Source organism: Pseudophryne corroboree, chromosome 1 (assembly GCF_028390025.1).
Source record: "Pseudophryne corroboree isolate aPseCor3 chromosome 1, aPseCor3.hap2, whole genome shotgun sequence".
NCBI classification, from domain to species: domain Eukaryota; kingdom Metazoa; phylum Chordata; class Amphibia; order Anura; family Myobatrachidae; genus Pseudophryne; species Pseudophryne corroboree.
In genome coordinates this window covers 896,221,502-896,238,827 of record NC_086444.1, presented here as the reverse complement: position 1 = coordinate 896,238,827, position 17,326 = coordinate 896,221,502, and the positions used below count along the sequence as shown (strand labels likewise).

The following is a 17,326-nucleotide window of genomic DNA, read 5'->3' as shown; positions in this document are numbered from 1 at the left end:
ACAAATCATGTTGCCATGCAAGGGGGGGCAAATATATTTAGATGTTTTCTGTGCAGCGTAAATACTGGATGCTTCCGCATGTAGCCTACAAATGTGAGATAGCCTTATTTATACACTTCAATTTATATTTCAGTTTGAACACATCCCACCCAAAATCTAAATCTCTCTGCACATGTTACATTTGCCTCACCTGCAGGGCAACATGGTTTGGCCCAGTTGCTTGCTTTTTTGCTTTACTTACAAACATGAATCAGACCCACAGTGTACAACACATGTCATCGTCTTTTCATTTTGCAATAGATTTTGTTACTACTGTAGTTTATAAGGTGTTCTAGATACTGTATACTTTAACATTCTCCTAGTGCCTTATTCATACTCAATAGTGATCTCTTCTCTTAGGCTGGTATGACAGATTGCCCCAAGAAGTGCAATCTGTCTGTCAAGTAAACATATTCAATACCCTTTGAATAAGAAATGTATGGAACTCACTGTTACACGTAAATTGAGCATACAAAACTAGGATTTGAGCACATCAAACAGTCGCCAGGTCTGCAGTTTACATATATAAACAACAATGTTTAGCAATGTTTGCTGAATATATTTAAATTTTTGGTAGTGACAACAGCATTGTGTGACTTGCATGAAAGTGTCACCTAAGTGATTAGACAGATATGCCAGCACAGGATAGAACTGTCTTGTTGACTTTACCATCTGTCCTCCAAAGTGTCTAACAATGAGGATGATGTATTGCCTCCCAGTGCTGTCTCTGACATTCCTCTGACAAGTGCTAGATATTTTTATGCCTTTTACCTTATTATTGTGAAATATCTATAAATTTCTTAGTAATGGAAGACACTGTGCCTATTTGAGCATTTCATATTTACAGATTTCAGAGCAAGAAGAGAAGACCAGAATGACAACATCTGCAGAAAAGATAGAATTCTCCACAAGTTATAATTCCATCTTTGTCATTTGCTATAGACCGCATTAATTATTATGACACACAGCATGTATTTTATCACAATATGCATCAGCAGTAATAATCACACTATAATAATAGAATTCTCTCACAATGTAAAAATATAGGTATTTCTGTGGTATAATTAGCACACGCAAATTAAATGTGATTTACAAAGAAAACAGTAATGGTGATTTCATTTTAAAAAAAGTAATAAAGAATGACAGGTATAGGTAACATGATTCAATATGGAAAATAGAAATGTTTCAGTATCTATATTAGATTGCCTATTTTAACTTTTTTTCACCTTTAAATATTTTTTCACTTTCAAATACTCACAGCCAATAAAGTTTTATAACTTAGGTCTATATACTTGCAGAGAAAAAAATCAATCAAATTAGAGGTCTAAACCATATTTCTAGAGGAAATACAATAAATTTGTAAGTAATCCTATGCATGTACAGTTGACCAATACAATATATAAATTGATATATGGTGTTTTTAAAATATTACTGCAATTGCTTATAATTCAAGTGGAATTATTGTTCAAACAATCCTTATATTACCAGAATACTAAACCAATACCTGGCTAATTGTACTTTTGTGTATCTAGATGTCTATACATCGAATGTTAAGAAAATGTTAATATGGTTATGATCTTTCCTGTTGGCCATTATCTGAGACATATGTTTTTTATATTTATTTTAAGACACCCTTGATGAAGTCATAATTGACTAAACGCATTGGGCGATATTTATCTTGACCTAAGTGGTGTGACCAAGCTGTAAGAAAGCTCATGCCCAGCTGGGGTAGACAGCTAATCCTTCTATATACCATCAGGCCCACAAAGGTCAACACATCTAATATTTATGTGCTGTAAGATCAGATATACATTGTTAGGAAATCTTTTTAATAAAAATATTTTATTTTATTTACTCAGACCTGTCCCAGCTCTTGATAGACCTGCATAAAGTCACCTAAACTTGTAAAAGTTTATGAGGTTTGTGTTGGGACAAAAAAAGTTGTCAACTCAGTGAAAAATTGCCCTTATTCTTCAATTTAATGATATAGCTGCTATTGCAAGCATTGTCCATATGGGTATGGGTACTCTGATTAGGACTTAAGATGGAAATGCCAAAAGGGGAGATGTATCAAACTTTGGAGACATGTAGAAAGGGAGAAGTGAAAAAGTTGCTTATAGCAACCAATCAGAATCTATCATTTTATAGATGATGATGATGATGATGATGATGATGATGATAAATAATAGCTAGTCACTGATTGGTTACTATGGGTGAATTCTCAGCATTATCTCTCTCAAAGGTTTGAAACATCTTCCATTAAGTATGAATTTTACTGCAGCATTACATCACTCATTAGCAGGATTCCAGTAGCAGTAGTGAAGTGCAATTGTTTCCAACTGAAACCCCTGAGCAGAGTACACACCCACACAGACCTTGCAGAGTACACAGCCCCAAGGATCTTCCAGAGTACACACCTACATGGACCTTGTGAAAGCAGTTGTAAAATTGTATGTACTTGCTATTACTGTAAATAAGCAAGTACATTTTAATGGTATTTTTAAACTGACTGATAAGCTCTTGACCTGTGACATGTTAGAAGAAGACACCAACATATTTGGATGTCTGAATTTTGTCATTAAATTCAAGTTCTACAAAAATAACTTTTCATCATTTTGCACAAGTTAAAGCAAAATTGTGTTTTGCTGACTATAGCTAGCATTGCATAATTAAACAGTATAACAAATCAGGAGAACTGAGAGTTGTGTTTTCTATTCTACAGAAAGGCTCAGCATCAGGGGGACTATGTCCTCTGTATACCCTACTGAGGCTTTGGTCCTGGTCCTTATTAGGGTCTTTTTCTCCCAAACACCCTTTGGCAGAATCTTTTTTAAGATTTTAGGCGCTGGGTTCATGCCCCGTTGGAGGTATGCAGTGTGAACCAGGATTAATATTGATGAAGGCAAAAGTTCTTGGCAAAAGATTTCTACTACTATGAACTCTAGATTGATGTTAGTTTCAAATCTAAGGTTAGTGGAATCAACCGCTAACTTATATAGAGTACATGTACGGTATATCCACTAATGTGTGAGTGCCCAATCATTGATATTATTTTTATGACTGTAGTCAAGTAAAATACAAAAATACAAAAATGCTGCAACCCTCTGCAACTATTCAGGCATTTATCACCAATGGAGAAAGAGGAAAATAGCAGAGATGCATGGGTGCCTGGATTTTTAATAACTATTCTTAAAGAAACACTGCAACCTTGGGGGTTTCTCTGGGTAAGGCCTACTGTCAGGGCCCACTCAGGGTGTGCCTGTTTGGCATCAAATATAAGGGACAACAAACGGCATCACCCTGACTAGTACTATAATAGCATCTGGACTGTGGTCACACAGATTCCCAAGGACTAACGTAACAAAGACAGGTTAAAACTATACTCACAACTAATATTTTATCACTCTGCCTGCTATACAATACACCCCTTTATGTATGTATTTATAACCCAGTAGTCTACCACAACCTGCTGAGGGGCCACTGGTTCCAAATCCCTTTGGTACAACTGCAAAATCTCTACTATACAAACTTGCACTGAGTTAGTCTCCCAATACTTCTAGCAATATCAATAATAGTTCTAAAGCAAATCAATGAGCGCACTTAAAAAAAACTAGGTTGTGGAGCATATATGCAATAGACTAATAAATACTTTATTTATGAAAAGAGTGTTACAATACAAAAAATACATACAGTATGTTGTGAATTAAATAAAAACGAAAACCTTACAGAATATAACCTGCAGCCTATTCTGGTTGGGGGCACAGGTGGAAAATAAAGTTAATATCTCTCACTTAGATTGATACCAAAAGTCTGTTTCAGAGCAAAATGCTGCCTCAACACTGTTTATCATCTATACCACACCTCCATAGTGATGTCATGACCAGCTCCCTGATGACTGACTGGTTGGTTAATAATAACCCAGGTTCTATGCAAGTACCAAAGTAAAAATTCACAAGTGCGCTGCCAACAGCAGCTGGTATAGGGATGGTCTAAAATCCCTTAATACATAGCAAATACAAGGAAACAAGTGGGTATACCAGCGCTGGCTGAATTACATAAATACTGAATGGACGGTTGGTTTAAAATTAAAATAATCTGATTTTATTATCTAAAATAACTAAGAGAATAAAATCCCTTTTCTAAATTATGCAGATGCAAAAATAATAAACAGTACATGGATTATTGCCCCCAACAGAGATGTATATGTATATTGCAATACAAGAGAAGTTCCACTTCTGTACTCCTGTATAGTTCAGGAAACTTGGCTAGGACACTTTCCCGTGTAAACAGTTACTAGGTATGCAATGGTTTTACCGGATATGTTGAAGCATAGATCCCATGATGTAGCATCAGCCTTGGGTGCAGTCCAATTATGGCTGGAGGGATGAACCGGAATTTAAAGTGCTGTAGTGCAAAGTCCCAAAATGGAGCAGGTGTCCAAAAGTGTGCCAAGATATAGCAGGAGTTAAAATCACAGCAGAGTGGAAAGGCTCAAGCTCTATTGGTGGCAAGGGGGGTTATTCCGAGTTGATCGTAGCCCTGCAAAATTTTGCAGGGCTACGATCATGTCCATAGACATGCGGGTGGATGCCCAGCACAGGGCTATCCTGCCACGCATGTCAGTGCCGGTCCTCCTCCGCAGAAGTGCAAAAGCATCGCACAGTGGCGATGCTTTTTCACTTTAGGAGTAGCTCCCAGCCAGCGCAGCTTTAGCGTGCATTGGCCGGACCGTGCCCACGAAACGGCTGCCAAACACCGCTGTTTTATCCCCCCCGCCCAGTGACCGCCTCTGCCTGTCAATCAGGCAGAGGCGATCGTACTACAGAGACGGCCTTTGGCCGTCTGGCATGCACCGGCACACTGAGGAGCATTCGCAGTTCTGACCCGATCGCACCACTGCGATAAATTGCAGCATGCGATCAGGTCAGAATGACCCCCAATAATCCATGTACTGTTTATTATTTTTTTATTTTAAACCAACCGTCCATTCATTATTTATGTAATTCAGCCAGCGCTGGTATACTCACCTGTTCTATGCAAGTACAACCAGTATATCTTTAAACATAAATTCATTAAATGGACATCATTCTCCATGAGTAGCATTCACACATAAATTTTATTTCCACATAAATTACATAGTTTACTAACAAGACTGCCATGGGATGTGTGATAGGTTTGTCACATAATTACTCTAAACTGCTCATTCCAGACTCCCAAATCACACCAACCCAGTGTGTAGACTTCAAGACTATGATTTTGAAAACTCCTAACTGGTAAAAATATCAATTATTAATTAAAAACAGATACAATACACCTGCTTGCTTGCCCCTGCTATTTCAATGCTAGTTAAGAAACCTCCAGTAATCCATATGCATGGGTAATAGGCCTTATGTTTAACAATATCTTCTAACTTGAGCAGCTGGTCTGCACAGGTAATTTTTTTTTCTACTCACAGGATACTATGAGTGATTTACATACTAGAGGAGAGTATCTAGGTATCTCTACAAACCAGTGCAAAATCAAGGCATTTTGAGTTGCACATCCAGGATAATTTGTAATAGAAGTTTTTTTGAGATGAGATTGTTAGTAGATAACTTCCATTATGTTGCATTACTACAAGAAGGTGCATAATAAGGGTTCCTTAAGAGTGTGATGCTATGTTGATGTCGGAATGCAGTTGAGAAATTATTTTAGTACTTTGCATGCGTCTAAGTCATACTGTGTATGTGTCCAGAGCCTATACGCACAGTCTGAGTCTTAGTCACAGTTGTGATTGAGACACTTGGTCTCAGAAATGTCTTGGCCATACTCCTACTATAGGGCTGGAGTAAGTGTCAATGCTGCACCAAGCAGTATTATAGCATCTAAAGGTGCTCAAAGTGGACACCTCAGTCCTTGCAAATTAATAGTCATGCTTGAATACCAGGGAGGACTTTTACAATAATTAGTATATAGTTGCAGATACAACTACAGCAAAAGCGGTTGTAGCAGTGTGCAACTCAGAATCAGCCCTTTAGTGCAGATTGATGCCGTCAGTGGTATGTTAATGAAATTATAAAACTGTGTTTAGTTTATGTAAAAATGTCTCCTCTGATGAATATTACCTGGGCAGAGGAGAAGTGATCCAGCCACTTCTGTATATGTGTAGCATACCACCCTGGCATTAGGCACTTCTTTTGGAGTGACCGTTGATCTGAGGTTGCCTGGCTGCCAGCTGTAATGACCTCATAAAAGCTGAACTTTAGAGCGGCTGGATCATGATGAGCACGTTGATGCTAAAGACAAAAGCAGTGTCACATTATACAACTGAATTGACAATAATTTATTTAATAAACAAATAAGAGCATTTAAACAATTGTGGTAAGTCTTTTTGTGGTCTGATTCCCCCCTCCCCCCCAAAAGTATGAAAAAATACTAACTGAATAAATAACATAGCCCAACAAAAAAAGAAATTGTTTAGTTGTCAAGGATATTTTAACAATTTAGGGTATTTTAGGGTTGCGGAATTAAAAAACGAAAGTAGACTTTTCAAATTGGCTCTACTGTAGACCTTTCGATAATGTATAACCTCAATTAACAGGGAACTTAGCCATAACGCGTGCATACAGTATGGGCATGTACCGGAACATTCTTGAGAATGAGACATGTGAATATTCTAGGTCTTCACTCTGCGATCATTATAGAATATTGCTCCTCCATATATACTGTAAGTGATCGCCAACTGTCAGGTGACAGTGGGCAGGCCAGCAGTTTTTGTTGTCTATTGTGTTTTACTTGTTTATCGTCTGTGTATCTCAAAAATTATAGCCAATTTAGCAAAACCAATGTCATATTCGCAATCAGTACCACAAAGTTACCACAAAATCACTGTAATATGATTGGTAATAAATGACTGTTGATCCATGTAATGTATTTAACCATGTTCTCAAAAAAAAAATACTGATAAGGTGTTATGAAAATTCCTCAAGTCAGGTGCATGTTGTATGAGAACCTGCCAGATTTCATCATGGGCTACATCAGTGGTTCTCAACCGCGGTCCTCAAGTACCCCCAACAGTTCATGTTTTCCAGGTCTCCTCACAGGATTGCAAGTGAAATAATTTGCTCCACCTGTGGGTCTTTTAAAATATGTCAGTGAGTAATGAATACACATGTGCACCAGCTAGGTGACCTGGAAAACATGAACTGTTGGGGGTACTTGAGGACCGAGGTTGAGAACCACTGGGCTACATGATAACTCTTAACTCTAAATTGATGACTGTGCAAGAGAATCAGGAATAGGATTACCAAAAGAATTGTGGTATGCTAGATCAAGAGGGTGGAAAGTGATTGTCTGTGAATGGCAGCTCTATCAGTGAATACTTTTTCACTTTGATATTTTCCAGTATCTCCTTACCAAAGCACAGCAATTGATTTTTAGGCTATGTTTACACAAACCTCTATCCATTTAAATTGTGCATTTAATTTTGTTTGTGTAGCCTTTGCCTCATGAGCAACTGGCTTACTCTGACACCAATTCGTTAATGTATATGATGGATGTCTTTAAGAAGCCATCATGGACTGTATTCCAATTCCAATTACTATCCCCATAACTGAGGTATGGTACTGGAGATTACTGAAAATGGATGTTGCTACCACTGTGTAAATGATATTATACAGTATTGATCTGTTAATTTCTCTAAATTCCTGTTTACATTAGAGCTTTGCTGTCTGAATTCACTGAGGGCTAACAGCTTGACCCTAAGCCTAAAAAATGCAACTCTCATATGGATCATTGCATTTGAATACTTATGAATTGCTGCTGTTTCACATTTTACATCAATTATTATGCTGACAATGGCACCTGAAACAATTAGTAGTAAACCACCCTGGAACTGTAACATACTACAATACACCCTCATTTAGGGGCCCATTTATAAAGAATCACATTTGCAATGCGATCTGGGTGCGATATTAGCAATTATTATGGTGGGATGTAACAATGGTGTTTTCAAGGAATAAGCCACAAATTTCTCATGAAAAATGGCCCCTTAGAGTTAAGAGTAAATCCATGTGTACGGTGCACTGTTGCTTCTTGGAAAAACAAGGTTACGCTGCAGGGGACAGATTATAGAATGTGTGGACAGATTTAGAATTGGAAGGTGCACTTCCCAGCTCACCTCTAAAGTCACAAAATAGAAATCTAAGGAGAAAGAATTGACTGCATAGGAGAGGAATGGGTTAAACATCCTGTGAGGGGTGGACCTAGCTGTGAGGTAGTACAGCCTTAGGAAAAGGGGGAGGGTTAGGGTATATATACACTGCAGTGGCCATTTTGGGCCTCTTTGCTGTTTCAATTTCCTTAGGGTGAGTTCTGCCTAGCAGATTGTTTCACCCTTTTGAATTTTGTGCACTATTGGGAACTGTTTGTTATGTCCGCCAGCCGCCCACGTCGATCAGCGGGCGCCCCGGCCCGTTACCAGGCCAGTGAGGCTGAACCCGGGGCCGGGACGTCCGGCGCGGGGGAGGCCGTGTCTGTGACTGGGGCTGCTACAGGACCGTCGGGTGCAGGGCGCCGGACGCGCTCATCAGGCGGCCCTGCGGTCGCGAGTGTGGCTGCTGGCGGCCGCGGTGGGCGGCAAGTGGCGGCCCGGAGGTCTGGCATCCTGGAGAGAGGGGACCAACGGTCCTCACCTCCGGGGTTAGCTGGGGGCTTCGGGGCAGTGGTAGCCCGCGGGCGCGCGCTGGCGCGCCTCGCTGGACGCCGCCCGGCGCCCGTAGCGGTGTCAATCAACCAGTCTCCCCTGCCAGGGCCGCTTTCAAGGTCCACACGGCGGGGGAGAACTGTGCGAGCAGCAGAGGTGACGGCGATCCGGCCTGGGCCCGTTGGGGTGCCCAGCGCGGGATCGTCGGGTGGAAGTGCACAACAGCAGGCCGCTTCGGCTGCGGGAGACGCCAGGACGGGAGGCGCTGGGGCGCGCGCACGACTGGCGCGCGCACCAACGCGCGGCTCCGGCGGCGTCGCACGCACACGTGTGCGCGCAGCGCCGCTGCATTGTTCATTGTCCCCTCAGCCCTCCTCGCAGCGGATTAATTCCGGCGGGGCTAGGAGGGCAAATATGCCTGGTGGTGATCAACCAGGTTTGCGGGATCTGTCCGCCAGCAGTGCGGAAGGGATGGGCAGCACGGCACCGCGGCCTTCACATGAGGCACGGAGCAGGGCCTCCTGGGCGGGGCGTAATGGCTCATCCATTACTACTGGGGTTCCTGGGCGGGCGGGCACGGCAAGTGGGGGGGGGGTTAGGTCCGGGGTGGGGCACCCGGTCAATACGGACCTTTCCCCCCAGGGCCGACCGATTTGTGGTCCTGATGGGTCATGGCTTCCCGTGCCCATCAGCGGGTCCACACGGCGCGTTCCTCCCGCTCGACAACCAGCAGGGGACGCTCCGTCGCCAGGGGGTGCAGATGTAACTCAGGACGCGTTCACTACGGCCCTCGCCACGGTGGTGGCAGCTTTGGGCCCGCTCTCAGCGGCCCCCGACCGCGAGGTCGGGTCAGGGGGGTTTCCTAGCAGATCGGGCGCGGGCTCAGCCGCGCAGAGGGTCGCGCGCGCGTGCCGTGAGCTTGGCGCGGCCGCGGCTCAGCTGCAGCAGCAGCCACGGCGGGGTGAGAATGTGCGTTCATGTAGCACGCCATCGCATGGTAGGGCTAGACCCTCGCCACTGTCTGTCTCTGGGTCTTTTTCCCCCTTTTTGCCTGCAGTTGATCAGAACGATACGGAAGAAGCGGAATCGGAAGTTGAGGACGTTTCATACATCGCCCCGGACGAATCTGGATCCGATCATTCTACGGCGTCAGGTGAGGCGGAGCAGTCTGTGTCGGTCGCGAGTACTTCCTCAAGTTCTCGCAGCTCGTCCTCTTCTTCCTCTTCTTCCTCCTCCTCCCTTTCCTCGGCGGTGTCCGACATAAGTAGCGCGGCCAAGGCGAGGAAACGGGCGATTAAATACGCCAAAAAGGCAGCCGGGAGGCAGGAGAGGCATAAGAGGCGAAGGCGGGTTAGCAAAGAGTCTCGCAAGGCTAGGAAGCGACGCGACTTGCCAGGTGTGGTCCGCTGCGAATATACAGCTGTCATGCGAGGGCTCAGGGATAGTTGCAGAAAAAGCATTCGCAAAGGAGACTTCGTAGATATCTTCGTCTTGACGAAGGGCGCGAAGAAGGAGCTCAAGGCAGCTACCGCTAAGAAGGGCATAGGGGCCGAGGCATTTCGCACGTTCGATAACTGGCTTGCAGGATTCTGGGTTTTCGCGGCCTGTTACCTTGAGGACAGGCCGGACGAACATATGAACATCATCCGGTACCTGCACCTCGTGCATGATATGCAACGCACGTCGGCGGGTGACGAATGGCGTAGATATGATGAGGAGTTCAGAGAGAAACAGGATGGGTTGTACGTTATGGACTTCGGGTTCAAAGACGTGGAGGTATGGCTTAGGGTCACAAGGGCCTCACAACAGGCCAAGGAGCCCCGGAGCGCAGGGGCGGACGGACACCGGGTCGGGCCGTCCGCCCACGCGCTCGGCGGGGACGGCGGGTCGTCCAAGCCAGTTAGGTCGGCCGTCCGGACTGGTAAACAGACAGGAACCAAAGGGTTATGCTTCGCGTTTAACAACGCGGCATGTACCTACGGAAAGCAGTGTCGATTCCGTCACGCTTGCCTACATTGCGGGGGTTCCCACCCGGCCTCCTCCTGTTTCAAGAATACTCGGCAGGGTCCCCGCGCTAAACAACCATACGCTAGAGGAGCACCCGGCGGGAGTGCTCCGCAGGGCGCCAACGCCAATTAGGATAGAGGCTATGCGAAAATGGTTAAAATGGTATCCGAATAAGGAGGATGCAGGGTTTTTGTTCGAAGGTTTTAGTTTTGGTTTCCGCTTGCCTGTTGCAAGCGAGGTTACAGTTAGGGCGCAGAGGAACCTTCAATCGGCTAGGTCCTTGCCTTTAGTGTTGCGGGAAAAAGTAGATAAGGAGATCAGGTTGGGCAGGATGGGGGGGCCTTTTGCTTCACCCCCCGTGGCTGACCTCGTCATCTCCCCGGTGGGGGTGGTGCCCAAGAAGACACCTGGGGCCTTCCGTCTGATCCAGCACCTTTCCTACCCACCGACGCTATACCTCCGGGACATTGCTCGGTGGTATATCAGTCGTTCGACGAGGCGCTCAATCTGGTCCGCAGCTACGGAACCGGGGCCCTTATGGCTAAGATTGACGTCGAATCCGCGTTCAGGTTGCTACCCCTCCATCCGGACTCATTTCGTTTTATGGGTTTCCGGATTGGTTCGGAATATTTCATCGACAAATGTTTGCCGATGGGATGTTCCGTTTCATGCTCGTATTTTGAACGCTTTAGCACCTTCCTACATTGGTGCGTGGAGTCTTCGTCGGGTGGGCACGGAGTTGCCCATTACCTCGATGATTTCCTTTGTACGGGTCCGGCAGGTTCGCCGCGGTGCGGCAACCTGCTTTTCAGTATACGAGCATTGTTTTGTCACTTCGGGGTGCCAGTTGCCGAAGACAAAACGGAGGGGCCGATCTCTTGCCTGTCATTTCTGGGTATCGAGATCGACACAGTGGCAGGCGAGTGTCGCCTGCCTTTGGACAAAGTGGCTAAGCTTCGCGAGGTCATTGGCCAGTTCCTGGGCTCGCGTAAGGTTAAGCTGCGACAGGCACAATCCTTGCTGGGCATGTTTAACTTTGCTTGTCGGGTCATCCCGATGGGCAGGGTTTTCTGCCGGAAGCTGGAAAGAGCAACCGCGGGATGTGCCAGGCCGCACCACTTTGTAAGGTTGTCAGCCGAGATAAAAAGAGACCTGGCAGTGTGGGCATCGTTCCTGGAAGATTTTAACGGGGTTCGAATATGGCAAGCACCAACGGTAGATAGCGCCAGATTGCAGCTTTTCACCGACGCGGCGGGAGCATCCGGTTTTGGGTGCTATCTTGAGGGATCTTGGTGCGCGGCAGAGTGGCCAGCGGAATGGCATCAGGCTGGTCTCACTAGGGACCTTCTGCTCCTGGAGCTTTTTCCCATCATGGTTGCGCTGGAAATTTGGGGCGAGCGGTTAGCGCATCGCAGCATCCTGTTCAGATGCGACAATCTGGGCGTGGTGCACGCGATTAACAACCAGAGGGCTAAATCGCTGGTGGTGCGGCGGGTCCTAGGGCAGTTGCTGCTTACTTGTCTGCGCAGGAACGTGTGGTTCCGCGCTCAGCACGTGCCGGGTCTGGAGAACGGGGTCGCTGATGCGCTATCGCGAGGGCATTGGGATAGGTTTCACTTGTTGGCTCCAGAGGCCGACCAACGGGGTTTTCATTGTCCCGGTTATGTCTGGCAGGTCATCGAGCCGGACTGGAAGGTCTAGCACTGCGATCGGTCGCGCCATCCACGCTTAAGGCTTACGAACAGGCCTGGGGCGAATGGGAAGAATTTGCTAGAGGACGGAAGCAACGAGGTAAGAGCGGGCATCGGATGATGCTTTCTTTTATTTGGCAGCTTTATGTTTCGGGCAGGTCTAGAGCGGTGGTGTCCCGGTACTTAGCTGGCATTGCGTTCTTCTGCAGAATTAAGGGCGTTCCCGACCTGACGAAAAGCGGGATTCTGCTTAAGGCTATGAAAGGATGGGCGCGCGTTGCACCTACGCCACCTGACAGGAGGCGGCCCATTGATGCAGCTTTGCTGCCTGACATCATTGGGTCGGTGGGGGACATAGCATCGTCTATGTTTGAATCGCTGCTTTTTAGATTGGCTTTTTCCATGGCCTACCACGGTGCCTTTAGGATTTCGGAGTTGGTAGCGCCTTCTAAGCAGACGGATTCGCGCATGCTGGTGGGTGACGTAGTGGTGAGTGGGGGGTCCCTGCTGTGCAGATTGCGACGCTCTAAGACGGACCAGGCGGGGAAGGGCCGATGGGTCACCCTGGTTCCGTCACTGGAGGAGAGCATATGCCCAGTACGGTTGGCGGTACAGTATGAGGCAGTAAGGCCCGACTGTCGGGGGTCGTGGTTGCTGCACTATGATGGGCTGCCAGTGACAAAGTTCCAATTTCGGTGGATGATGGGTCGCTGTCTGACGAGCTTGGGCCTTTCCCCCTCCCACTTCGGTACACACTCCTTCCGCATTGGGGCTGCTACGGCGGCAGCGGCAGCGGGTTTTTCGGGAGCCCAGATCCAGGCGGTGGGACGATGGAAGTCGTCCTGTTATAAGCGATACATTCGCCCCGTCGCCTGAGATTCTTTGCATAAGCGTAGCTGGCGGCGATAAGTTAGAGTAAGTAAGGTTGGCTTGGTTTATGCATATGTTATGTTCCCTGTATGTTGTTTCGATTACCCGTTTGTGATCCTACTCAGGGATTAGCCACTTGCCGCTGCGGGCGTGAGCCGACAGCGGGGGTCTGGAGTTATTTTGCTATTTTTGCCTGACTTGACGGACTGAATTCTAATCATTAATTCGGCTAATCTGTGCTATCAAAGTCCCTCAGCAGGTTTTTATGCTTTCACCTCCAGCTGAGTTATTTCATGTTCTACCCTACTTTTTCATACCCCCCCCCCCCCCTCCCCTTCCATCCCCCCCCCCCCCCCCTGTTTTATTTCGTTTTGATTTTTTACCTTTTCCTTAAAGTCTTAACGCTTGGCTTCAAATTCATTAGAACGGGAGATCGGCTAGGCCGTGACTGCTGCGACTTAGGAAGCTATAATCAAAAATGTTTTTCTTTTTTGGCAGATCCTTCAGGTTAACGCAATTTCTATTTCTGGTATAGATTTTAGTAACACATTTTACCCCTTTTCCTTCCATTCAGGTTGTTTCGCTGATGGCTTGTCCGTTTGGGTGGTCGGCCACTTTTATGTCTTTTGGGCAGCTAGGTTCTTGGCCTCTGATACGGCTCAGAGGTTCCCTGGAGGTCAGGGAATCAGATGGCTTGGTTGGCGAGGAATGATGTGGACAGATCTATTGAGTAGATTAGTCAGTCAAGCTAGGAAGCATGGTGTTCCCAAGGTGTTGGTTGTCCACTTAGGTGGAAACGACCTTGGGAAGAGGACTTCCTTGGAGCTAAGGTGGGCCATGATACAGGATCTGGCAAAGGTGGCCGCAGCATGGACCAATTGTGTATTGGTTTTTTCCCTGATGGTGCCAAGGTTGAGTTGGCGCGGTGTGGAGGACGGACGCGTAATAGATGAGGCCAGGATAAAGGTGAATGGGGCGGTGGCGAAGTGGGTCTTGGCCCACGGAGGCAAAGTGGTTCGCCACCCTAAGATTCGGTTTCGAGACAAACACCTTTTTCGGCCTGATGGTGTGCATCTATCCGATGAGGGGATGATGTTTTTCCTGGAGGATCTGTTCCTAGTGTTGCAGGAGTTAGGGTAGGTTATGGTGGCGGTGCGAGGACTCTGGGAGGGAGTCCTTCGCTTTTGGCGGAAAAGAACGGCAGTTTGTAGTTGTATCGCTTATTTAGGTAGTAAGTTTCAGTTTATTTGGTTTAGGTGCACTCACCTCCATCGACTTAATGGCCGCTCGACCACCCATCCGGGAGGCAGCGGCAGGGCACCCAGGAGCGGTGGGAAGTCACTGTGGGGGTTGTGTTGACACCTATTACCGGTTTTTGATAAGGTGTTGGACGGTTTCGGTCAGTTTACCAATTTAAGTTCACCAATAGTTTTATAGAGCCGTTCTTTTTTCTGCCACCATTTTGCCGGGGATTCGGCAGCTTAACAAATTTTCCATTTACAGGTTTGCTATGGTTAGGGTCAAATAAATAGCTAGCAATTTTTCTGCCAAAATCATGTCTCCGTGTCTTTATTTACTGGTTTTAGAAGGTAACTAAGGTTTACTTTAATAAAGGGGGTCCACCAAATATCACTAGGATGTTTAGGAGAAAGAATTGACTGCATAGGAGAGGAATGGGTTAAACATCATGTGAGGGGTGGACCTAGCTGTGAGGTAGTACAGCCTTAGGAAAAGGGGGAGGGTTAGGGTATATATACACTGCAGTGGCCATTTTGGGCCTCTTTGCTGTTTCAATTTCCTTCCCGCCCTCCCGCCCTATGGGATGTGGTTGTTTTGTTGACGCGGAGTGCATTGGCGTTTTGATTGCTGGCTGGTTTTCATTCGTTGGCTATTTATAGGCGGAAAAGAACGGCAGTTTGTAGTTGTATCGCTTATTTAGGTAGTAAGTTTCAGTTTATTTGGTTTAGGTGCACTCACCTCCATCGACTTAATGGCCGCTCGACCACCCATCCGGGAGGCAGCGGCAGGGCACCCAGGAGCGGTGGGAAGTCACTGTGGGGGTTGTGTTGACACCTATTACCGGTTTTTGATAAGGTGTTGGACGGTTTCGGTCAGTTTACCAATTTAAGTTCACCAATAGTTTTATAGAGCCGTTCTTTTTTCTGCCACCATTTTGCCGGGGATTCGGCAGCTTAACAAATTTTCCATTTACAGGTTTGCTATGGTTAGGGTCAAATAAATAGCTAGCAATTTTTCTGCCAAAATCATGTCTCCGTGTCTTTATTTACTGGTTTTAGAAGGTAACTAAGGTTTACTTTAATAAAGGGGGTCCACCAAATATCACTAGGATGTTTAAGCTTCCCAGTATTTTTTGTGCTTCGTACAAATGCAGATAGTATGTTGCCCACATGAAAGATAAAAAATTGCATTTACACTCCTTGCATTGCATCATGGATTGTCCAGGTGCAAATGAGAACCATTTAGCTGGCTGTGATCCTACTGCAACTCTAGATGAAGGACAATAGCACTGTATCAGCTCTTATTGTAATCTTTAGCAGATCACCCTGATTTACTGACCAGCTGGCATTAATTGCAAGGTCATTAATTACATGGTTAGTATAAGAGTGACATGTAAATATTAAAAGCTCTGCAACATCCCTGGTGGTTGTTGCTATAAAAAGAAAACAAAAATGGAAGCGAGTCTTGATTTAATATCTTGCTCATGCTCTGAATCCCAATGTCTTGTTTACCAGGAAGGATGTCCTGCATTACATTGCAAGATTTATGAACATTAATGTCAGAATTGCAGGTCAAGCTCTCAAATTGAGTTTAATGAGAAGGTGTAAATCTGTCTATGGAATGCTAGAGACATATAAAACCTCATTATGTACTGTTGTGTTGTGAAAAAGTAATATACATTTTCAATTTTGTGCTAAGCCAAGCATTGTAGGACAGCACAGTGATTTAGATCTACTTGCTAAGCAATCTTCAGCAATTCATTCTTGAAAATTACACATTAAAAGGTTCTTCTTCAGAAAATAGCCATTTCTTCATGTAGCACCTCTTACAATTGCACCGCTAAGTGTCACTTTTGGTTTATTTTAGATACTGTATAGTCAAGTTCAATAATTAGAAAATAAGTGCAGCCTTCGTTGTATTACTATTTTATTATCAATCTGTCACAAAACATATAATCAGTAGTAAGTAGCCAAAAGAAGATGGTTATTAATGCTTTTATTTCATTGATATTGTTGTCATAACATATGTAAATGAGACAATCAATTTGTATTGCGCTGCCCTATGTCGTATTTAATTTAATATATAGTACCTCAATGTAACAATGTACAATGCAGCAATGCATTTAAGTAATAGTACCAGCACTTGAATTCAATGTAGACCTTTCAATGTTTGCTTTATTTAAGCTTGCTTGTAGGAATAACATTGATCTACAGTAAGCTTTTTAAATAAGTTTTAGCAATCATGTAAACTGACAGTAAAGACGTAAGGGCAAGTGGTGTCGGTGCTGCATTTTGGGTATCAGCTAAAGGAGGTATGTTAATGGCGCAGGAAGTGTCTTTTGTAAAAAGGCACACACTGTCAGCTTCTTAGATGCGTATCAGAAGATGGCGTATCAGATCACCATCATGACCATCGCAGCAAACATTGGATCTATAAGCAACCCCATTGCAACTATGCTGCCGAGGCCAGCAAATCTGCATATACAGAGCCTGTGCAATAAAGAAACCATCAGACAGCTGCAACCGTATCGGCATAGCATTGCAGTCTGAATTAGGCCCCCAGTCGCTCTCTGCAGGTAGTTAAAACTGACGTACTTACAGATGTGTCCACTTACTGCCTCCCTGCAAGTTAAACAGCTCTTCTAGTCACACCATGCGTGGCGTGACTCGGTAGTGCAGTGTCTTTATTTGTGACTTTTTCCATTAAAATGCATCTTATTCGCAAAATGATGTGAATAGGATGCACAAGCAGCCTATGCTGATTAAATTATATGCAGCATGCCTATATTCTGTGCACG

At 45.3% G+C, this 17,326-nt stretch overlaps 1 protein-coding gene across 6 annotated transcripts in view; it reads right to left on the bottom strand.

Annotated features, from left to right (window-relative positions):
* LOC134916465 (bifunctional heparan sulfate N-deacetylase/N-sulfotransferase 3-like) overlaps nucleotides 1–17,326 on the bottom strand; it is a 474,893-nt gene that overhangs the window by 11,756 nt on the left and 445,811 nt on the right. For all 6 annotated transcript variants that reach the window (XM_063920216.1, XM_063920218.1, XM_063920214.1 and 3 more), the window contains one exon: nucleotides 6,144–6,314. In XM_063920216.1, coding sequence (XP_063776286.1) covers nucleotides 6,144–6,314 — 171 coding nt within the window. The remainder of the gene's footprint in view (nucleotides 1–6,143; nucleotides 6,315–17,326) is intronic.